General features: G+C 48.3%; 2 protein-coding genes across 4 annotated transcripts; one reads left to right on the top strand and one right to left on the bottom strand.

Annotated features, from left to right (window-relative positions):
- LOC138814890 (dCTP pyrophosphatase 1-like) lies at positions 1 to 3,088 on the top strand. Its single transcript, XM_070003986.1, has 3 exons — positions 1 to 137; positions 1,195 to 1,305; positions 2,664 to 3,088. The coding sequence occupies exons 1-3, from the start codon at positions 37 to 39 to the stop codon at positions 2,941 to 2,943; spliced, it is 492 nt and encodes a 163-aa protein (XP_069860087.1). The 5' UTR covers positions 1 to 36; the 3' UTR covers positions 2,944 to 3,088.
- Positions 3,089 to 3,490: 402 nt separating this feature from the next.
- On the bottom strand, positions 3,491 to 17,817 carry LOC138814972 (zinc finger protein 771). Of its 3 annotated transcripts, XM_070004135.1 has the most exons (4): positions 17,701 to 17,817; positions 17,482 to 17,622; positions 16,962 to 17,111; positions 3,491 to 4,513 (listed from the first exon to the last, which is right to left on the bottom strand). In XM_070004135.1, exons 2-4 carry the CDS (start codon positions 17,596 to 17,598, stop codon positions 3,701 to 3,703), a joined length of 1,080 nt encoding a protein of 359 aa, XP_069860236.1. In that variant the 5' UTR covers positions 17,599 to 17,622; positions 17,701 to 17,817; the 3' UTR covers positions 3,491 to 3,700. The 3 variants fall into 3 exon arrangements, with proteins under 3 accessions (XP_069860236.1, XP_069860237.1, XP_069860238.1); XM_070004136.1 differs by lacking the exon at positions 17,482 to 17,622; XM_070004137.1 differs by lacking the exons at positions 16,962 to 17,111; positions 17,482 to 17,622; positions 17,701 to 17,817 and adding an exon at positions 6,664 to 6,744.
- Between the last annotated feature and the right edge of the window lie 219 nt (positions 17,818 to 18,036).

The raw sequence follows: 18,036 nt of genomic DNA on the forward strand, positions 1-18,036 counted from the left end.
GTTTTGTGTAGTGGCGTCTGCCAGGGGTTGAGCGTTATGTCCCGTGCCGGGGGCGATGCGCGTGGGGAGGAGCGGGAGGATGGCACTGCAGCTGCCGGCTCGTTCAGCTTCAGCCCGGAGCCCACGCTCGAGGACATGTAAGCAGCCTGAGGTCGGGGGGTGACCCCTTCCCTTGTTGGGGAGGGCCCCTCCACCTCCACGTGGTTGGGAAGAAAACTCAGTTGTGCTCGGGCCCCGCCTACTCCCTGTTGACCTCTGAACCTTGTCGTGTGCAAAACGGGCTCAGCAGTGCACAACTGAAGCGGACGAAGTGGGGTGATGCCCAGTTTGGGGGCGGTTAACGAGATCTGATACTGCCTCTGCCCATCTGGAGTTGGGGGGGGTGTTGGGCAGGGGCAGATGGACCGTCCATTGCGGGGAGACATTACTTCTTACTGGAGGAAATCAAGGAAGTCTTCCTAGAGGAAGTGGCTGTAGCATTGGATAAAACAAACCAATGCGCAGAGATAGGGACATTCTGGGTAGAGGAAACAAGAATATTAGAGGCAGGAGATGGCATAATAAACAATACTATTGTTAGGCTTGGCTTATGGTGAAAGAGGCAGTGACATGCTCAAAGCATCTAAGAAACTACTTGACAGGGGCTGGGAAGGTGGCTCAGTGGTAGAGTGCTTGCCTTGCATACATGAGGCCCTGGGTTCGATTCCTCAGCACCACATAAACAAAAAGCCGGAAGTGGCGCTGTGGCTCAGTTGGTAGAACGCTAGCCTTGAGCTGAAGAGCTGAGGGACAGTGTCCAGGCCCAGAGTTCAGGCCCCACGACCGGACCCAAAAAAAAAGAAACTACTTGACAGAATCCTTAATCCCATTGATTTATTTAGTGCTTCAGCTTGAATTTGAGACCTGAGTACTGTACCTTACTTTTTTTGCTCAAGGCTGGTACTCTACCACTTGAGCCACAGCCCCACTTTTGGTTTCTGCTGGTTAATTGGGAGTAAGAGTCTTACAGAGTTTTCCTGCCCCTGGTGGCTTTGAAACTTGATCCTCAGATCTCATCCTCCTGAGTAATTAAAATTACAGGGGTATACTGCTGGCTTCCTAGCGCATACCCCCTTTAAATATCACTGGGGTACCTGCTGCTTAACCCCATAATCCTGAGCTTGTACTTCTGCTTGCCTGTTTATTTTTTTCCAGCCGACGCTTACATGCAGAGTTTGCTGCTGAGCGGGACTGGAACCAATTCCACCAACCTCGGAACCTCCTCCTGGCCTTGGTGGGAGAAGTGGGAGAGCTGGCAGAACTCTTGTGAGTAAATGCAGGCTTTTTGTTAGAGTGTAATGGTGGAGGCATCTACTCCTTAAGAGATGGTGCTGTGGGGGAGAAGGGTGGGAAAGGATGGATAAGAGAACCCTGGAGTTTGGACAGGTGATCCAAAGACCACTTTGTCACAGGATAGATTGAATCATTGCCCCTTAGTTGTTTTTGTTTTGAACTCAAGGTCTGCACTATCTGTGATCTTTTTTGCTCGAGGCTAGCGCTGTACCACTTGAGTCACAGCTCCACTTATAACTCTTTTGAGAGTTCATTGGAAATAAGAGTCTCGTGGACTTTCTTGGGCTGGCTTCAAACCTCAGTCCTCAAATCTCAGCTACTAGTTTGGTCTAGGCTCTTCATTTTTTATAGATCAGTTGGCATTAACTGTGTGAGAGTTTTCAAAACACTGTGACAATTTTATAAAGTAACACAGGACGTGAGGAAGTAACAGAGGGAAGGCTTTCTGAAGAGGTGACATCTGAATTGAGACCCAAAGAAGAAGGAGCCAGCCCAGGAAGAATCTAAAAAGAGCAGGAGGGCTGGGAAGGTGGCTCAGTGGTAGAATGCTTGCCTTGCCTGCATGAGGCCCTGGATTCGATTCTTCAGTACCACATAAGTAGAAAAAGCCAGAAGTGGCACTGTGGCTCCAGTGGTAGAGTGCTAGCCTTGAGCTAAAGAGCTGAGGGACAGCCTAGGCCCAGAGTTCAGGCCCCATGACTGACCAAAAATAAATAAAAAGAGCAGGAGAAAAGGCTTGCAGAGGGAGCACTAAGTGCAAAGTCCTTGTGACAATTTTGCTTGTTTATGAGGCAAAGTCATCAGTGACTTGGTGGACAATGAGAAAGAGGAGTGCATTAGGAAGATGAATTAAAAGGCTTCTGTGATGCTCAAGGTCTGAGGTTTGCTCTGGAGTGCCAGTGATTGGGCTAGAGAGTAGAATAAGACTCCAAAGCTCCAACAAGTAAAGTATTCTCTTGGCCACCCCCTGACTCAGGTAGAAACACAGAGGTATAGCTTTTTTTTTTTTTGAACTCTGTACCTGGGCACTGTCCCTCAGCTCTTTAGCTCAAGGCTAGTGCTCTACCACTTGAGCCACTGTGCTACTTCCCGTTTTCTGGTGGTTAATTGGAGATAAGAGTCTCACGGACTTTCTTGCCTGGACTGGCTTTGAACCTTGATCCTCATCTTAGCCTCCTGGGTAGCTAGGATTACAGGCATGAGCCACCAGCACCTGGTGAGGTATAGCTTTTATCCATGGGGTCTCTCCCCCACACTTATACACTACCAAGGGAGGTGTGGCCCATTGTCCTATTTAGTAGCAATCTCTATCTGTCATGTTCTGTCCCCAGTCAGTGGAAGTCTGATGCAGAGCCTGGCCCCCATGCCTGGCCCCCGAAGGAACGAGCAGCCCTTCAAGAAGAGCTTAGTGATGTCCTCATCTATCTGGTAGCATTAGCAGCCCGTTGTCATGTCGATCTTCCCCAAGCAGTTCTCTCCAAAATGGACACCAACCGGCGACGGTACCCAGTTCACTTGTCCCGTGGCTCTGCCTGCAAGTATACAGACTTGCCTCATGGAGCCATCTCTGAAGACCAAAATGTGAGGCCTGCAGATGAACCCTCAACCTAGAAATACAGGACTGGGACCTACATCTCAACATGGAACCATCTCCCCCTTTCCTAACAACGGGCCTGCGAGCTCTATTTCCAGATGTCTGAGGCCCAGAACCTCTGCAGCTGCCTCCCAAGTGTTTTCTCTCCCAATAAACGGTTTTGTGTAACCTCCAGATTTCTTCCTGTATAGCCAAGGAGGCTCTCTCTCAGCAGGTGCTGCCAGAGAGGGTGCCTCAATTCCCAGTTCCCACATATCCTTGTGCCTCATACCTGCAGGGTAGAGTCTGGGTTCTAGCAAAAATCTCGGTGGGATTTCAGGCAAACCTCCCACTAGATCTATAAAGAGATTAGAAACTGTGGTGCAGTGTTGGTTAAAAGGGGGTAAAATGCCAGCCTTGAGAGAAAAGGCTAAGGGACAGCATCTAGGCCCTGAGTTCAAGCACCAGCACACACGCGTGCATACATATACACACACACACAGGATGGCCACACCCATAACTCAATTCCAGACTGTAGGCTTGGCCCCACCCAGCTCTCTAACACCCAGGCTGGAGATCATCCCATCCTCGTGAAGACAATACTTTATTCACTAACACAGGCCACGGGACTGTAGTGATGGGGGTGGGCCACGGCTCCCAGGGACCCCGAGTTCCAGAGCAGCCAGGCCGGCCGGCCCCATCCTCTCCCGGGCCCAGGTGCAGGGGCGCGGGAGGAGCCACACGTCCAGGTCGGTGCAGCGCAGTCTCCCCGGGCCGAGGCAGGACCAGGGCGGCTCAGCTGCCCTCGCATTCCGGGCAGCGCTCGGTGGCGGTGGCGGCCGTGGCGCCGACTGGAAGCTTAAAGTCCCGGCCACAACCAACGCAGATGTAGAGGCGACGCCGCATGTGTGCGCGACGGTGGCGGATGAAGTGCGAGCTGAGGCGGAAGCGGCGGCCGCACTCCGCGCACGGGTAGGGCCGCTCGCCGGTGTGCGTGCGCGCGTGCTCCGCCAGATTAGAGCGGTGGCCGAAGCGCCGGCCGCACACGGCGCAGCGGTGCGGCTTCTCGCCCGTGTGCACGCGCCGGTGCTTGGCCAGCGCCGAGCTCTGCGCGAAGCGCGTGCCGCAGTCGGCGCATGCGTACGGCCGCTCGCCCGTGTGCGTGCGCCGGTGGCGCGCCAGGCACGAACTTCCGCCGAAGGCTCGTCCGCAGTCCGGGCACGCGTACGGCTTTTCGCCCGTGTGCACGCGCAGGTGCTGTGCGTAGTTGGAGCTCTGCGCGAAGCGCCGGCCGCAGTCGGCGCATGCGTACGGCTTCTCGCCCGTGTGGCGCCGTCGGTGCTGCCGCAGGTTCGAGGCGGCGGAGAAGCGCTTGTCGCACTCCGGGCACTGGTAGGGCCGCTCGCCCGTGTGCGTGCGGCCGTGTTTGGTCAGCGCTGATTTCTGCGAGAAGCACCGGCCGCACTCGGTGCACGCGAACGGCCGCTCGCCCGTGTGCGTGCGCGCGTGCTTGGCCAGCGTGGAGCGGCGCGCAAAGGCGCGGCCGCAGTCCGGGCACGCGTGGGGGCGCGCGGGGTCGGCGGACGGCGCTGGCATCTCGCCCGGGACCTGCGGGGAGAGGAGAGGACGTGTCAGCCCTGACCCACAGGCCCCCGGGAGCCGGACACCCGGGTCAACCTCTTTGAGGACACAGCCGTGCCAGCAGGATAGGTAAATGGGGTTGTGTGTCTTCGCTGCATACGGAACACATCACCATGCCTGCTGGCTTTCCAGCTATTCGTACTAATGCAGCAAATACTTATTGGGCAGTTGAAATGTCCCAGAATGTGTCATGGGCACTGAGGACTCAGTACTAAGTAAGAAGACAGCATTTTAACATTTCTTCCTTTCAGGAAGAACGGATGAGGGATGCTGGAAACTTAAATAGGGTTGTCAAAACACCTTAGCGATAGAGTAACATCAGGGGAGAAGAGAAAAATGGAGAGATGGAGGCAGAAGAGTAAATTAGCCACAGTACTGACTGGCTTCTAGTGTAAATTAGATGGGGAGCCAGGTGCTAGTGGCTCACACCTGTAATCCCAGCTACTCAGGAGCCTGAGAGCCGAGGATCACAATTCAAAGTTAGCTCAAGCAGGAAAATCTGCAGAGACTTATCTCCAATTAACCAGCAAAGAGCTGGAAGTGGAGTTTGGTTCAAGTAGTAGCCCACCAGCCTTGAGCAAGAAAAAAAAAAAATCTAAGGGAGAGTGTGCCCTGACCCTTATGGGCCTGGTTAAAGGTGGGGATCTATTAGAAGGGATGAAGAGTTTTGAGCAGGGAAGTGGCTAACTAGATCACCCTTAGATCAACAGGCTCCACAAGAAAATGGAGAGCAGAAGGCGCAGAAGGGTTCCATAAGGAGGCTAGTCAGTGATAAAAGAAGACATAGCTGTGGGGAGGAAAGGGATGGTAGGGAAAAACCAAGAGGGGGTAACAATGCTTTATAGGAAAAGACTCATTACCTTGCTCATGTAACTGTAACCCCTCTTTACAGTATCATATATATGTAAATGTATGTATATATACAACATATATATATATATATGTATACACACACACAGACATATATGACATAGCTTAGATCCAAGAAACCAAAGTGGAAGGTGGATTTGGTGGGAAGTTGGATTCTGGCTGTGGTTTATGACAGAAGATTTAATAATAATGGATTCGAAGTGGTATATAAAGAGAATAATGAAAGGTTTTTTTGGGGGGTGGGTTTAGCAACTATTGAAGAAGCTGTCATTTATAGAGATGAAGATGATGGGAAGAGCAGGTTGTGAGGTGAGATCTGTTTGGGGCTTTGTGGACAGTCAATTCTTGACACATCTAGAGCTCAGGACTGGAGATGTTAACTGAGAAGCTGTCAACCTCCAGGTGGTTTTTAAAGCCTTGAGATGAGAGAAGATCACCCAGAGAATGGGCACAGAAAATCTGGGACAGCAAGATAAGCAGCCAGCAACCAAATCTGAGAAGAAACAAGGACAGTGACATCCTGGGCCAGGACGTTTGACCGACTTTTAAGAGTAAGCACCTTTTGTTTTTTTAAGCTGTGAAGAAAAGAGCAATGGTTAAAAAAAAAAAAAAAAACAACTGGTATTCTGAGGACTAAAATGAAAATATTTGGAAATGAGCCACTTTCATGAAGCTAAGAGTTTTGAGAGATAAAACCAGAAAGAAAGAAAAAGGATAGCTTTGTAGGAGGTGGGTAAAAGGAAACATTTTGTATTAACAGCAAATCGGAATGATGAGGCTCTGCTTCCTTAGAAAAGGGAATGCTCAGCTGGGAGCAGGCTCACACCAGTAATCCTAGCTACCCAGGAGGCTGAGATCTGAGGATCATGGTTCAAAGCCAGTCTGATTGGGAAAGGGCTCCAGACTCTTACCTCTAATTAACAAGCAGAAAACCAGAAGTGGAGCTGTGGCTCAAAAGAATGCTCAGCCCAGGAAAACTGTAATGAGTATCTAGGGTGGGTCAAGCAATTAAGAGCACTAATTCATAACTGAAGGAAATCTCTGGCATATATTAAGGTCAAGACTGTGTTAGCATCTCTCATATCCAGTCTCTTTTTTAAATTTTCCCTTGTGCCAGACCTGGGGCTTGAAGTTGGGGTCTGGGCACTTCCCTGAGCTTCTTTTGTTCAAGGTTCGTGCTCTACCACTTGAGCCACAGCTCCACTTCTGGCTTTTCTGGGATAGTTTATTGGAGATAAGAATCTCACCAACTTTCCTGCCCAGGCTGGCTTTGAACAGCGATCCTCAGATCTGTCTCCTGGGCAGCCAGGATTATAGGCATGAGACACCAGCACCTGGTGTATTCCTTCTGTTGTTATCCTGTTTAAAGATGATGAAACATGGTAAAAGAGGATAATTAACTGCTTTTCTGAAGCTACAGATGGACAGATCAAGATCAGAGAGTACCAGGTACCTCTGGCCCATGCTGCTGAGGAGGCTGAGGTCTGACAATCTTGGTTCAAAGCTAGCCTGGGCAGAAAAGTCTATGAGACTCTTATCTCCAATTAACCTCCAAAAATCATAAGTGGAGGTGTGGTTCAAATGGTAAGAATGCCAGCCTTGAGCAAAAAAAAGCCAAGTGAGAGTTTGAGGGCCTGAGTTCAAGTCCCACGGTCAGCACAAAAAAAAGTTGGGAAAAAAATTAACTTTGAATTCAAACTGGGAATCAAAATAAATTGAAAAATTAGCAAATGGCTAATTTTAACCATATACTACTACTACTAATAATAATAATAATAATAAAGCCGGGCGCTGGTGGCTCAAGCCTGTAATCCTAGCTCCTCAGGAGGCTGAGATCTGAGGATCGCGGTTCAAAGCCAGCCCGGGCTGGAGAGACCGTGAGACTCCTCTCTCCAATAAACCACAAGAAAACCGGAAGTGGCACTGTAGCTCAAGTAGTAGAGTGCTCGCCTTGAGCTGAAGAGCTGAGGGACAGCGCCCAGGCCCAGAGTTCAAGCCCCGCGACCCACCAAAATAAATAAATAAAATAATAATAATAATAATAATTCAACAGTCCCTTCATGCGTGATTTGACTTTCCTATTTCAATGCTGTCAAGCATGATCAGAAAATACCAAGTGGAGGGGCTGGGAAGGTGGCTCAGTGGTAGAGCGCTTGCCTTGCATGCATGAGGCCTGGGTTCGATTCCTCAGTACCACATAAGCAGAAAAAATCGGAAGTGGTGCTGTTGCTCAAGTGGTAGAGCACTAGCCTTGAGCTGAAGAGCTGAGGGACAGCACCCAGGCCCAAAGTTCAGGCCCCACAATAGACAAAAAAAAAAAAAAATCTAGTAGAAATTCCAGGCCAAAAAAAAAAAAAAAAAAATCAATCTGTAAGTTTCAAGTAATTTTTATTACAGCATACTGTTATAATTGTTCTATTGTTCTAGTGGTTGTTAATCTCTTTTTTTAATTTATAAATTAAACTTTGGAAGTAGAAATGTGGCTTAAATGGTACAGTGCCAGTTCCCCTCCCCATTTTTTTTTCTTTTTTTTTTATGAGGCTTGAACTCTGGGCCTGGGTGTTATCCCTGTGCTCTTTTGTTCAAGGCTACCACTTTGAGCCACAGTGCCACTTTTGGTTTTCTGGTGGTTCATTGGAGATAAGAGTCTCACACAGACTTTCCTGCCTGGGCTGTCTGTGAACCTTGATCCTCACATCTCAGCTTCCTAAGTAGCTAGGATTATAGATGTGAGCTACTAGTGCCCAACTACAGTGGCAATTTTGAGCAAATAAGCCAAATGAGAGAGCAAGGCCTTGAGATCAAGCCCCAATTTTGGCACAGAAAAAGTAATTATAGATATGCAGTTAGGAAAAAAAGCATAGTTAGGAAAAAAGCATAGTATATGTAAAGTTTCAGGGTTTCACTAGGAGGTGTCTTGGAATATATCCATAAGGTGGGGAGGGGACTGCCATTAATGCCACAGTATTAAGCTTTGACAACACTACTCTATGTACATTATTGCACTCACTCTCCTAGTCAGGTGTTACCTCTTTTTTGGTAGAGAAGCCTGAGACTGAAGGAAGCAAATTTCATAATCGAGGGGCAACCAGGAGACAATGCTTCCCTGAATTGACACCACTAAGCTGGAATAGGCTGGACTCCAAGTCCCTGACTTTCTCCAAGAGAGATTCAAGTTAAAATAAAACTGGATACTTTAAATCAAGAAACTCCCCACTGCAGGTCTGGCACAGCCTCAGTGCAAGGTCACACTTGCCAGTCTTGGCCTGGTTTTGACATGCAGGGTTTATTCCAACACTTCAGCCATTGTGAAGAGAACTTTTTTCATTACATTGATATTTTTCTGGCCCTTTTTTTTTTTTTTCCCTTGGCACCCTTCTTTAAGGTGACTTTGGTGCACCCTGGGGACTTCTTATTGACTTCACTGACATGGACAACAAATAAATTCTTCACATAAGCACGAAGATCAAGATGTATTATACTTATCAACCTATTTGTTGAATAGTAACCCCTTTGTACAACTACTTAAATATCAAAACTTTAATTATTTATGTTTTGTTGGTTTGGGGGCTTGAACTTAGGGACTGGGTGCTGTCCCTGAGCCTCTTTTTGCTCAAGGCTAATGCTCTACCACTTGAGCCACAGCACCACATACAGTTGTTTGTTTGTTTTATGTCTTTTTGTAGGCCGTGGGACTTGAACTCTGGGCCCAGGCCCTGTCCCTGAGCTCTTCAGTTCAAGGCTAGCACTCTACCACTTGAGCCACAGTGCCACTTCCATTTTTCTGGTGGTTAATTGGAGGTAAGAGTCTCACAGACTTTCCTGCCCAGGCTGGCTTTGAACCTCGATCCTCAGATCTCAGCCTCATGAGTAGCTAGGATTATAGGTGTGAGCCATCAGCACCCAGCCACTTCCAGTTTTTGAGTGATTAATTGGAGGTAAGAGTCTCGTGAGGACTTTTTTGCCTGAGTTGGCAAAAAAGTAGCTAGAATTATGAGTGTGAGGCACCAGTGCCCAGCTTAATTTAATTTTTTTTAAAAAAGAAGAATCTTGATTCTTGGTGCTTGAAGAAGAATCTTGGTTAGAAGCTGATTCTAGCTTACTAAGACTCTGGGCTACTCATTTGTTTATCCTGTCTCAAGGTCTTGAGGACATAAGTTCAAAGTTTCCCAATTTGCGGTGGCCACAGTGTAAGATACAATAACATTCTAGGTCGTGTGTGGGAAATTTTCTATCTTCTTATAATCATTATGTGTTTATTTCATGGACATTAGAAAAACCATGGATTACTCGAAACTCACAATTTCACCAATATGGTTGTTTAGATGAAGGTAAATTTACTTAACAAAACATTATGAATCCATTTTAAGAGCACTAATAGAATACCGTGAATAAGATAGTACACATGCAACAGAAACTTGACAAATACCAGTGCAGGCTATCATTAAAGGCCTGTGGGTGTCTTATATTCTACAACTAGTAGACTTAAAAATTATAATAAATATCTGAATTGCAACAATGGGGCACTATAGAGGGAGAATTAAGTACAGTAACAATCCAGGAATAAGAAATGAATAATTTTTGTCTTCTTGCTTAAATTCTTGTAACTATGGTCAACATCCTAGTTGCATCCTTAGCCATTACTTTTCTAATTTACTTGTGTGTATGTATGTGTGCTGGTACTGTACTGGGCACTTCTTTTGTTCAAGGCTGGGACTTTATCACTTGAGCAACAGCTCCATTTCTAGCTTTTTTGGTGGTTAGTGACAAAGTCTCATAGACTTTCCTGCCCAGGATGCCTTCAAACCATGATCCTCAGATCTCAGTCTCCTGAGGAGCTAGTATTACAGGCATGAGCTACCAGTGCCCAGCTTACTTTTCTAATTGTTAATAATTGATTCCATTTTTTGAGTATTCACTATGTTCCAGGAACTGTGTGCTAAGTGCTTTTTTTCCTCTTATTTTCCTTTGTTGAAGAGCTTGGGTTGGGAATGTGGCTTAGTGGTAGAGTGCTTGCCTAGCATGCACCAAGCGCTGGGTTCGATTTCTCAGCATCACATACACAGAAAAAGCCAGAAGTGGTGCTGTGGCTCAAGTGTTAAGAGTGCTAGCCTTGAGCAAAAAGAAGCCCTGGCTCTGAGTTCCAGCCCCAGGACTGGCAAAATAATAAGTAAATAATAAAAGCACACCTTTTTTTGTGGGCCTGCTGAGGATAAAACCTAGGGCATTGTTCATAGTACATAACCACTGTACCATTGAGCTACATTCATTTCCCACAACAATGGTCTCATTTAAAACTCATTCAAAATTTCCACAGTGTCACACACCAGTAACCCCTGCCCTTAAAAGTTGAAAGCCAGCCTGAGCTACATAGTGAGAAACTGTCTAAACATGTAATCCTAGCTATTCAGGAGGCTGAGATCTGAGGACCAAGGTTCAAAGTGAATCTGGGCAAGAAAGTCCATGAGACTCTTATCTCTAGTTAACTACCATAAAGCCACAAGTAGAGCTCTGGCTCAAGTGTTGAGTGCTAGCCTTGAGCATAAAAGTTCAAGGACAGTGCCCAGGCCCTAATTTCCAGTCCAGGACTGGCATATACACAAACAGAAAGAAATCACAATCCTTTGTGTTAGCTATCTTGCCCATTTTATAAATGAGGAAACTGAGATAGAAAAAAGTTGGCTGGGAAGGTAGCTCAGTGGTAGAGTGCTTGCCTTGCATGCATGAGGCCCTGGGTTCGATTCCTCAGCACCACATAAGCAGAAAAAGCCAGAAGTGGTGCCATGGCTCAAGTGGTAGAGCACTAGTCTACAGCTGAAGAGCTGAGGGACAGAGCCCAGGCCTAGGGATCAGGCCCCACAACCGAGAAAAAAAGAAAAAAGTTACCTGGCAAGCCAAGGCTTTAGTGCTACTAAATGGCAAAATCAAGGTCTGAACTGGAGTTCTGTCATTGTCCAGAACATCTATTCTCTTAATGCACAATACAAACATAAAGTCTCCCTTAATAAAGTTTGAGAGGCACCTACCCAGCTTGTCTACTCGCCAGATCCTTCTAATAGTCAAAATCTTCCTTCTTTTTGGTACCAAGTAAAACCTGTCTGGGTACAGTTGTCCACACATGTAATCCCAGCTACTCAGAAAACATATATAGAAGATTGTGGGTTACAGGCTAGCTAAGGCAAAAGGCATAATGCCCCCTCAGAAAGAAATAACCTAGGGGCTGGGAAGGTGGCTCAGTGGTAGAGTGCTTGCCTTGCATGCATGAGGCCCTGGGTTCGATTCCTCAGCACCACATAAGCAGAAATAACCTAAAAGGTTGGCGCCATACCTGTAATCCTAGCTACTCAAGAGGCTGAGAACTGAGGATCGTGGTTAAAAGGCAGCCTGTGCAGGAAAAGTCCATGAGACTCTTATCTCCAATAAACCACTCCGAAAACCAGAAGTGGTGTTGTGGCTCAAGTGGTAGAGAGCTAGCCTTGAGCTGAAGAGCTTAGGGACAGCACACAGGCCCAGAGTTCAAGCCCCACAACCAACCAAAAATAAAAAACAAACCAAAAGTAAAAAGGGCTGACTGCCTAGTTCAAGTGGTAGAGCAGGGTAAACTCTGGATATAGGTCCAGAGTTCAAACACATATTGCCAAAAAATTTTAAACATAGCCGGGTGATGGGAGCTTATCCCTGTAATGCTAGCTGCTCAGAAGCCTGAGATCTGAGGATCGCTGTTCAAAGCTAGCCCAGGCAGGAAAGTCCATGAGACTCTTATCTCCAATTAACTACTAAAAAGCCAGAAATGGTGCTGTGGCTCAAAATTGTAAAGCACTAATCTTGAGCACAAAAGCTCAGGGACAGCACCCCAGGCCCTGAGGTCAAGCCCCAGAACTGGCACACACACAAAAAAAATTGAAACACACACATCCTCTCTCTCTCCCCCCCCTGCTCTCTCTCTCTCTTTCCCCTATTACCCCAACAACTCAGAGACTGAGATCTAAGGACCATGATTTGAGACCCAATCAGACAAATATAAATAACTCTTATTTCCAGTTAACTAGCAAAAAGCTAGACAAGGAAGTTGAAAGAGACCCTGAATTCAAGCCCCAGCAATGTGCACGCATACACACACACCGAGAAATGCTCAATCTCAACCCTGCCCCAGATTTATGGACTCAGAATTTCCATTTTCAGCTAACAGTGTGTAATCCAGTAGTAGAGCACTTACCTAGCATGAGCAAAGTCTTAGGTTTGTTCCCCCACATCACAAAAACCAACAAGCAAAATCTTCATTTTTAACAAGATCCTCAAGTGGTTTGAATGCATGTTAAAAATTAAGCAACCTGTTAGTTATGGTGACAAACATCTTTAATCGAAGCTATTGGGAGACTGAGACCAGAAGATCCTAAGTTCAAGGCCAGCCTAGACAACATAGTGAGCCGCTCTCCCCCCCCCCCCATCTCAAAAAAAGAAAAGAGGGCTGGGAAGGTGGCTCAGTGGTAGAGCACTTGCCTTTAATGCCTGAGGCTCTGGGTTCGATTCCTCAGCACCACATAAACAAAAAGAAAAAGCTGGAAGTGGCGCTGTGGCTCAAGTGGTAGAGCGCTAGCCTTGAGCTGAAGAGCTGAGGGACAGCGCCCAGGCCCAGAGTTCAGGCCCACGACCGGACCCCCCCCAAAAAAAAAAAAAATGAAGTAAGCTGATCTAAAAAAGAGGAATGGCTCCTGTGGAAAACAGGTGGAAAAAGCAGAAGGTTTTACAAGCTAAGACCTCATGGATAAAACCTCAGAGGTGAGAAACAGGTGTGTTTGAAGGTGGGCATGGGACAGATGTAGAGGAGTTAGGAATGAATCTGGAATGATGAGGTCCAATGGTGAAGAGCTTTGAATACCAGGCTGAAGAGCTGAGAATTCATCATAGGGAAATAAAACCACTCCAGAATTCAAGCCAAGGAGAGAGATGTGAATGAACATAAATTTTCCCTCTTAGAAAATCTTTTTCTGACCTGGGTACCAGTGGCTCATGCCTATAATCCTAGCTACTCAGGAAGCTGAGATCTGAGGATCATGGTTCAAAGCCAGACTGGGCAGAAAAATCCTCATGGGACTCTTAACTCCAACTAACTCCTCAAAAACTGGAAGTGGAGGCTGGGAAGGTGGCTCACTGGTAGAGTGCTTGCCTTGCATGCATGAGTCCCTGGGTTCAATTCCTCAGCACCACATAAGCAGAAAAAGCCAGAAGTGGTGCTGTGACTCAAGTGGTAGAGCGCTAGCCTTGAGCTGAAGAGTGGAAGGATAGCACCCAAGCTCAGAGTTTAGGCCCCATAACCAACAACAACAACAAAAAACAAAAAAACTGGAAGTGGAGCTGTGGCTCAAAGTGGTAGAACACTAGCCTTGAGCAAAAGAGCTCAGGCCCTGAGTACAAGCCCCACAACCAACAAAATCAAAACAACTTTCTACTCCTTAAAGATAGATTGGAGTTTGAGACACAGCAAATACTCCAGCCACTATATGCAGTGTAATTAAAGTTTAGCTAACAATCACAGAATTCAGCACTGGAAGGCACATTTGTTTGTTTATTGACAGGTTCTCACTACATAGTCTAGGCTGGTATGCCGGTCTCCCAAATGCTGAGATTACACTTTCCTGCCTGAGAGGTGTAATCTCAAATGCTGAGATTACAGGTATGTACCTTCACACTCAGCTGGCAGGCAATTTTGAGGTCACTTTGTGTGTGTGTGTGAGTCCTGCGGCCTGAACTTAGGGCCTTGGGTGCTGTCCCTGAGCTTTTTTGCTAAGGCTAGTACTCTATCACTTGAGCCACAGCGCCACTTCCAGTTTTCTGTGGTTTATTGGAGGTAAGAGTCTCACCAGCTTTCCTGCATGGGCTGGTTTTGAACTGCATCTCAGATCTCAGCCTCCTGAGTAGCTAGGATTATAGGCGTGAGCCACCGGTGCCCAGCTATTTCCAGATTTTTCTAAGTAGCTTATTGGAGATAAGAGTCTCATGGATTTTCCTGCCCAGGCTGGCTTTGAACCATGATCCTCACATTTCAGCCTTCTCAATAGCTAGGATTACAGGTATGAGCCTGGCTTGAGATCACTTGTTTTTACAGAGAGAAATGAGGTTCTGGGAGCCCCATATCCAATTATTGAGCCATCTGCTAAATGTTTGTAATCCTCCATTCTACCTTCTCCTAATCCACTTCTCCAGATGTCATTTCTCAGACTGGCATTTAATGATCTTATACCATTATCTCATTTTAAAGATGGAGAAGCTGAGGCAAAGGTGGTACATGGTAGAGGTAGGATTTGGTGGCTATATGATACACGATGAAGTCTGGCCAGACATATTGTCTTAGCTTTTATGCCAAACTGTCCTTCTGCTCCTCAGTGTCAGCCTGTCTAGTTGGGGTTCCCAAATACCCCTTCTCTCCTTCACTTCTTTTTGTGAGTTGTGGGGCTTGAATTCTGGGCCTGGGCACTATCCCTCAGCTCTTCAGCTTCAGGCTAGTGCTCTACCACTTGAGCCACAGCGCCACTTCCGGCTTTTTCTGTTTATGTGGTGCTGAGGAATTGAACCCAGGGCCTCATGTATGCGAGGCAAGCACTCTACCAATGAGCCACCTTCCCAGCCCTCACTTCAGCTTTTGAGCAGGCCACCAACCTTACACTGATGTCCTCCTATCAATCAATGAATCTTCTCAACAAACACTCCAACCATGTCCCTCCCCTGATTTAAGACTTCCCATAGGACTACAAGCTATACCCAGTCCATCCTCCTTGCTCCCCTGGCTTACTTCAAGGCCTTTTGTGCTCTGGACCCAAGATGAGTCCACCTGCTCCAGACCTTTACTATTAGAATATCCTCCTCCGGGAATGACCTCCCTCTCTCTCCATCATCTGTCGGCCCTCCTAAGCCTGTGTTGGGCCCATGTCAGCACACTATTGCTTCCCTACTGACTGGGGTGTGTGTAGGCATCCAAATAGGCTTCTTTGTTCATCTCCAGATCTCAGGGTTCAGCCTCAAATAAGTATGGATTTTTCTGGGCCCAGTGGCTCATACCTATAATCCTAGCTACTCAGGAGGCTGAGATCTGATGATATGGGTTCAAATCAGAAAAATCCATGAGACTCTTATCTCCAATAAACCAGAAAAAAACCAGGATGGAGCTGTGCCTCAAGTTGCAGAGTGCTAGACTTGAGGGAAAAAGCTAAGGGACAGTGCAAAAGTCCTACACTCAAGTCCCAGTACTGTCAGGGGGGAAAAAAGGAAGGAGGGGAGAGGAGGCTGGAAAAATATCTAGAAGGATGACAGCCCAAGGCCCTTAAGTTTAGGAATAATATTAATAATAATGACTGTTTACATAATGCTTCTGTGTCAGACACAGTTCTAACTTTTTTTTATTGTTGTTTTTTTGGGGGGTCAGTCCTGGGGCTTGAACTCAGGGCCTGGGCGCCTGTCCCTGAGCTCTGAAATGGAGCTGATAGCCCACCCTAAGCTCTAGAGCCTGTAAACTTAGAATATCTGTCTAAGTCAAAGGAGATCAGAAGGCCCATTGGGGCAGAAGAGGCATGCTGGGAGAAACTAATGGGCCAAGTCGGGGGAGGAAGGGGAGATGGGAGCAGAGCTACTTAGCCATTTAGACTAAACAGACCTAAGCAGCCAGCCCTCTTCCTTTTAGGACTCAACATGGCCATTAGGGGGCAGCAAACGTTTCTTAGGAACTGGGCCTTAAAACCTCCAGAGCAAGAGCCCCTTCCAGCAGAGTAAGAGCTACTCAGACTAGGGGTAGCCAGAATCTCATGCAGCTCTGGGAAGTAGAAACCTACTTGGTGGCAATTAAGGTCATAAATGGGGAACTCCAACTCATTATGATATCCTGAAAACCTTCAGCTACCCTCAGTACAGAATCCAGATTCCCTGTGAGCCTCCCAACCAAACCCTTACCATTCAACGGCATGAGCCAGCCACTTGCCCTTCCAATTCCACCTGATCCTTTGCCTGCGGCTGGTCCACTTCATCCCTCAGATTCCTACTGACCTCAGATACCAACTTTGAGACCCTAGGTCAGTGACCAAATTATCCTGGGCCTCAGTTTCCTCACTTGTAAAATGGAATGAACACTACCTACATCATAGAATAGAGGGTTTAGAATTGTCTGGCACACAGGAAACTGTGCAAGAGTTACGTACTGTTACTGTGGCCTAGCCTGACCTCCCCCACTCCGAAGTCTGAACTAAGTCATCTCTGGGTTTTACCGCCTCCATGTTCCTGCACCCATCACACAGGCTTGTGATTGTCTGTTTGACACCCAGCTCTATGGAGAGCAAAGGGGAAGTGCTTTGTCCCAAGCACCCAGCACAGACAAGAGTCTGGCACACAGCAGGCCAGACATCTGTGTGAGGAAAGCTAGGATGAAGGGCAGAATGAGTAAACCTTTAGATTCTAGGTGGGAGACGAGAGCCAGATCCCGGGCTTCCATCTGAGGAAAGCTGAGCGTGGCCCTCAGGATTGTGGGTGGCGGGCCCCAGGGTGTTTATGTGATGCTTACCTCCTTGTTGTCCACAGGGATCTTGAGTTTCACCACCTCATACTTCTCCTCACCTTCCTCCTCCTCACCCTTCACCAGCAGCACCATCTCCTCTTGCATTTCTTCCTCCTCCTCCTCCTCTGCCTGCTGTTCTCCAGGCATCTTGGTGATCTGAGGCATGGAGCTGGATCAGAAGCTCAGGACCCGGCCCCTCCCCCCTGCCCCTTCCCATGGCCCTGACCCAGACTAGGCGGTGCAGCGGTGGCTTCTCCAGCCCTGGCCTGGCCTCCGAGTCTGGCCCTCTCTCATCCACCCAAGCCCCATGCTCCGGCGCAGCCCAGGAGCCAGCCTAGGACATATCCATTCACCCCCACTCATCCCGGCATTCAAGGCCCTGAACAGTTCGAATCCCCAGCCCTCGCTAGTCGCTACCCTCCCCGCGCTGAGTCACTCCCCGGAGCCTGGGTCAGCGACCTGGAGCCCTGCGGGACGGGCTGGAGGCAGGATGGGGCGGCGACCCAGGGGAGGACTGCGCACTCACCAGCCCAAGGTTCGGCGCTCGCGCAGCCCCAGGCCTGGGCGCGGGGCGGTTCGCTACTCCGTGAGGCCGCGGCTCCGGGGACGGGGCGGGGGCGGGGCCGCGGAGGTGACCGCTCATTGGTCCGATGGCCTGGCCACGCCCCTAGGGGAGGAGCCCAGATGACCCAGACATTAGGCCCTATCCGCCTGGGGAGGCCCAGAGCCCAGCCCCTGCGCTTACCGAGAGACCCCCTACTCCCCAACTCTTAAGGATCGGAAAGCTTCCCTTGCCCAGCTTTGGAGGTGCCCGCAGCCGCGGTCGAGTCAGCTGCGAGGTCTACTCCGCGGCCAAGCTCGTCTGCTCCGCCCGAAATAGGCCACGTGCGCTCCCGCCCCGGCTAGGGCCTCTCGCTGGCGCCCCGCCTGGAGGGCGGACCCTGTTGCCTCCTCACCTCCTACCTCGTCCATACCTTTTCCCCCCTCCTGTTTCTTGCTTCCTTTCGTACTCTGCCCGATCTTCCGGCCTCTAGGAGTCTTCTTGCTTCTTTGAATTTATACCGCCCAAATCAACAGAAGC

The sequence above is a fragment of the Dipodomys merriami genome, unplaced genomic scaffold, assembly GCF_024711535.1.
Source record: "Dipodomys merriami isolate MVZ:Mamm:240054 unplaced genomic scaffold, mDipMer1.0.p SCAF_62, whole genome shotgun sequence".
NCBI classification, from domain to species: domain Eukaryota; kingdom Metazoa; phylum Chordata; class Mammalia; order Rodentia; family Heteromyidae; genus Dipodomys; species Dipodomys merriami.

Coding starts and splice junctions, on each gene's coding strand:
- LOC138814890 (XM_070003986.1), top strand. CDS start 37: ATGTCCCGTGCCGGGGGCGATGCGCGTGGGGAGGAGCGGGAGGATGGC. Junction 138..1,194: donor GAGCCCACGCTCGAGGACAT/GTAAGCAGCCTG, acceptor ATTTTTTTCCAG/CCGACGCTTACATGCAGAGT. Junction 1,306..2,663: donor GGAGAGCTGGCAGAACTCTT/GTGAGTAAATGC, acceptor TTCTGTCCCCAG/TCAGTGGAAGTCTGATGCAG.
- LOC138814972 (XM_070004135.1), bottom strand. CDS start 17,598: ATGAGCGGTCACCTCCGCGGCCCCGCCCCCGCCCCGTCCCCGGAGCCG. Junction 17,112..17,481: donor GAGCGCCGAACCTTGGGCTG/GTGAGTGCGCAG, acceptor TCCATGCCTCAG/ATCACCAAGATGCCTGGAGA. Junction 4,514..16,961: donor TCCCTGTGGACAACAAGGAG/GTAAGCATCACA, acceptor CTCTCCCCGCAG/GTCCCGGGCGAGATGCCAGC.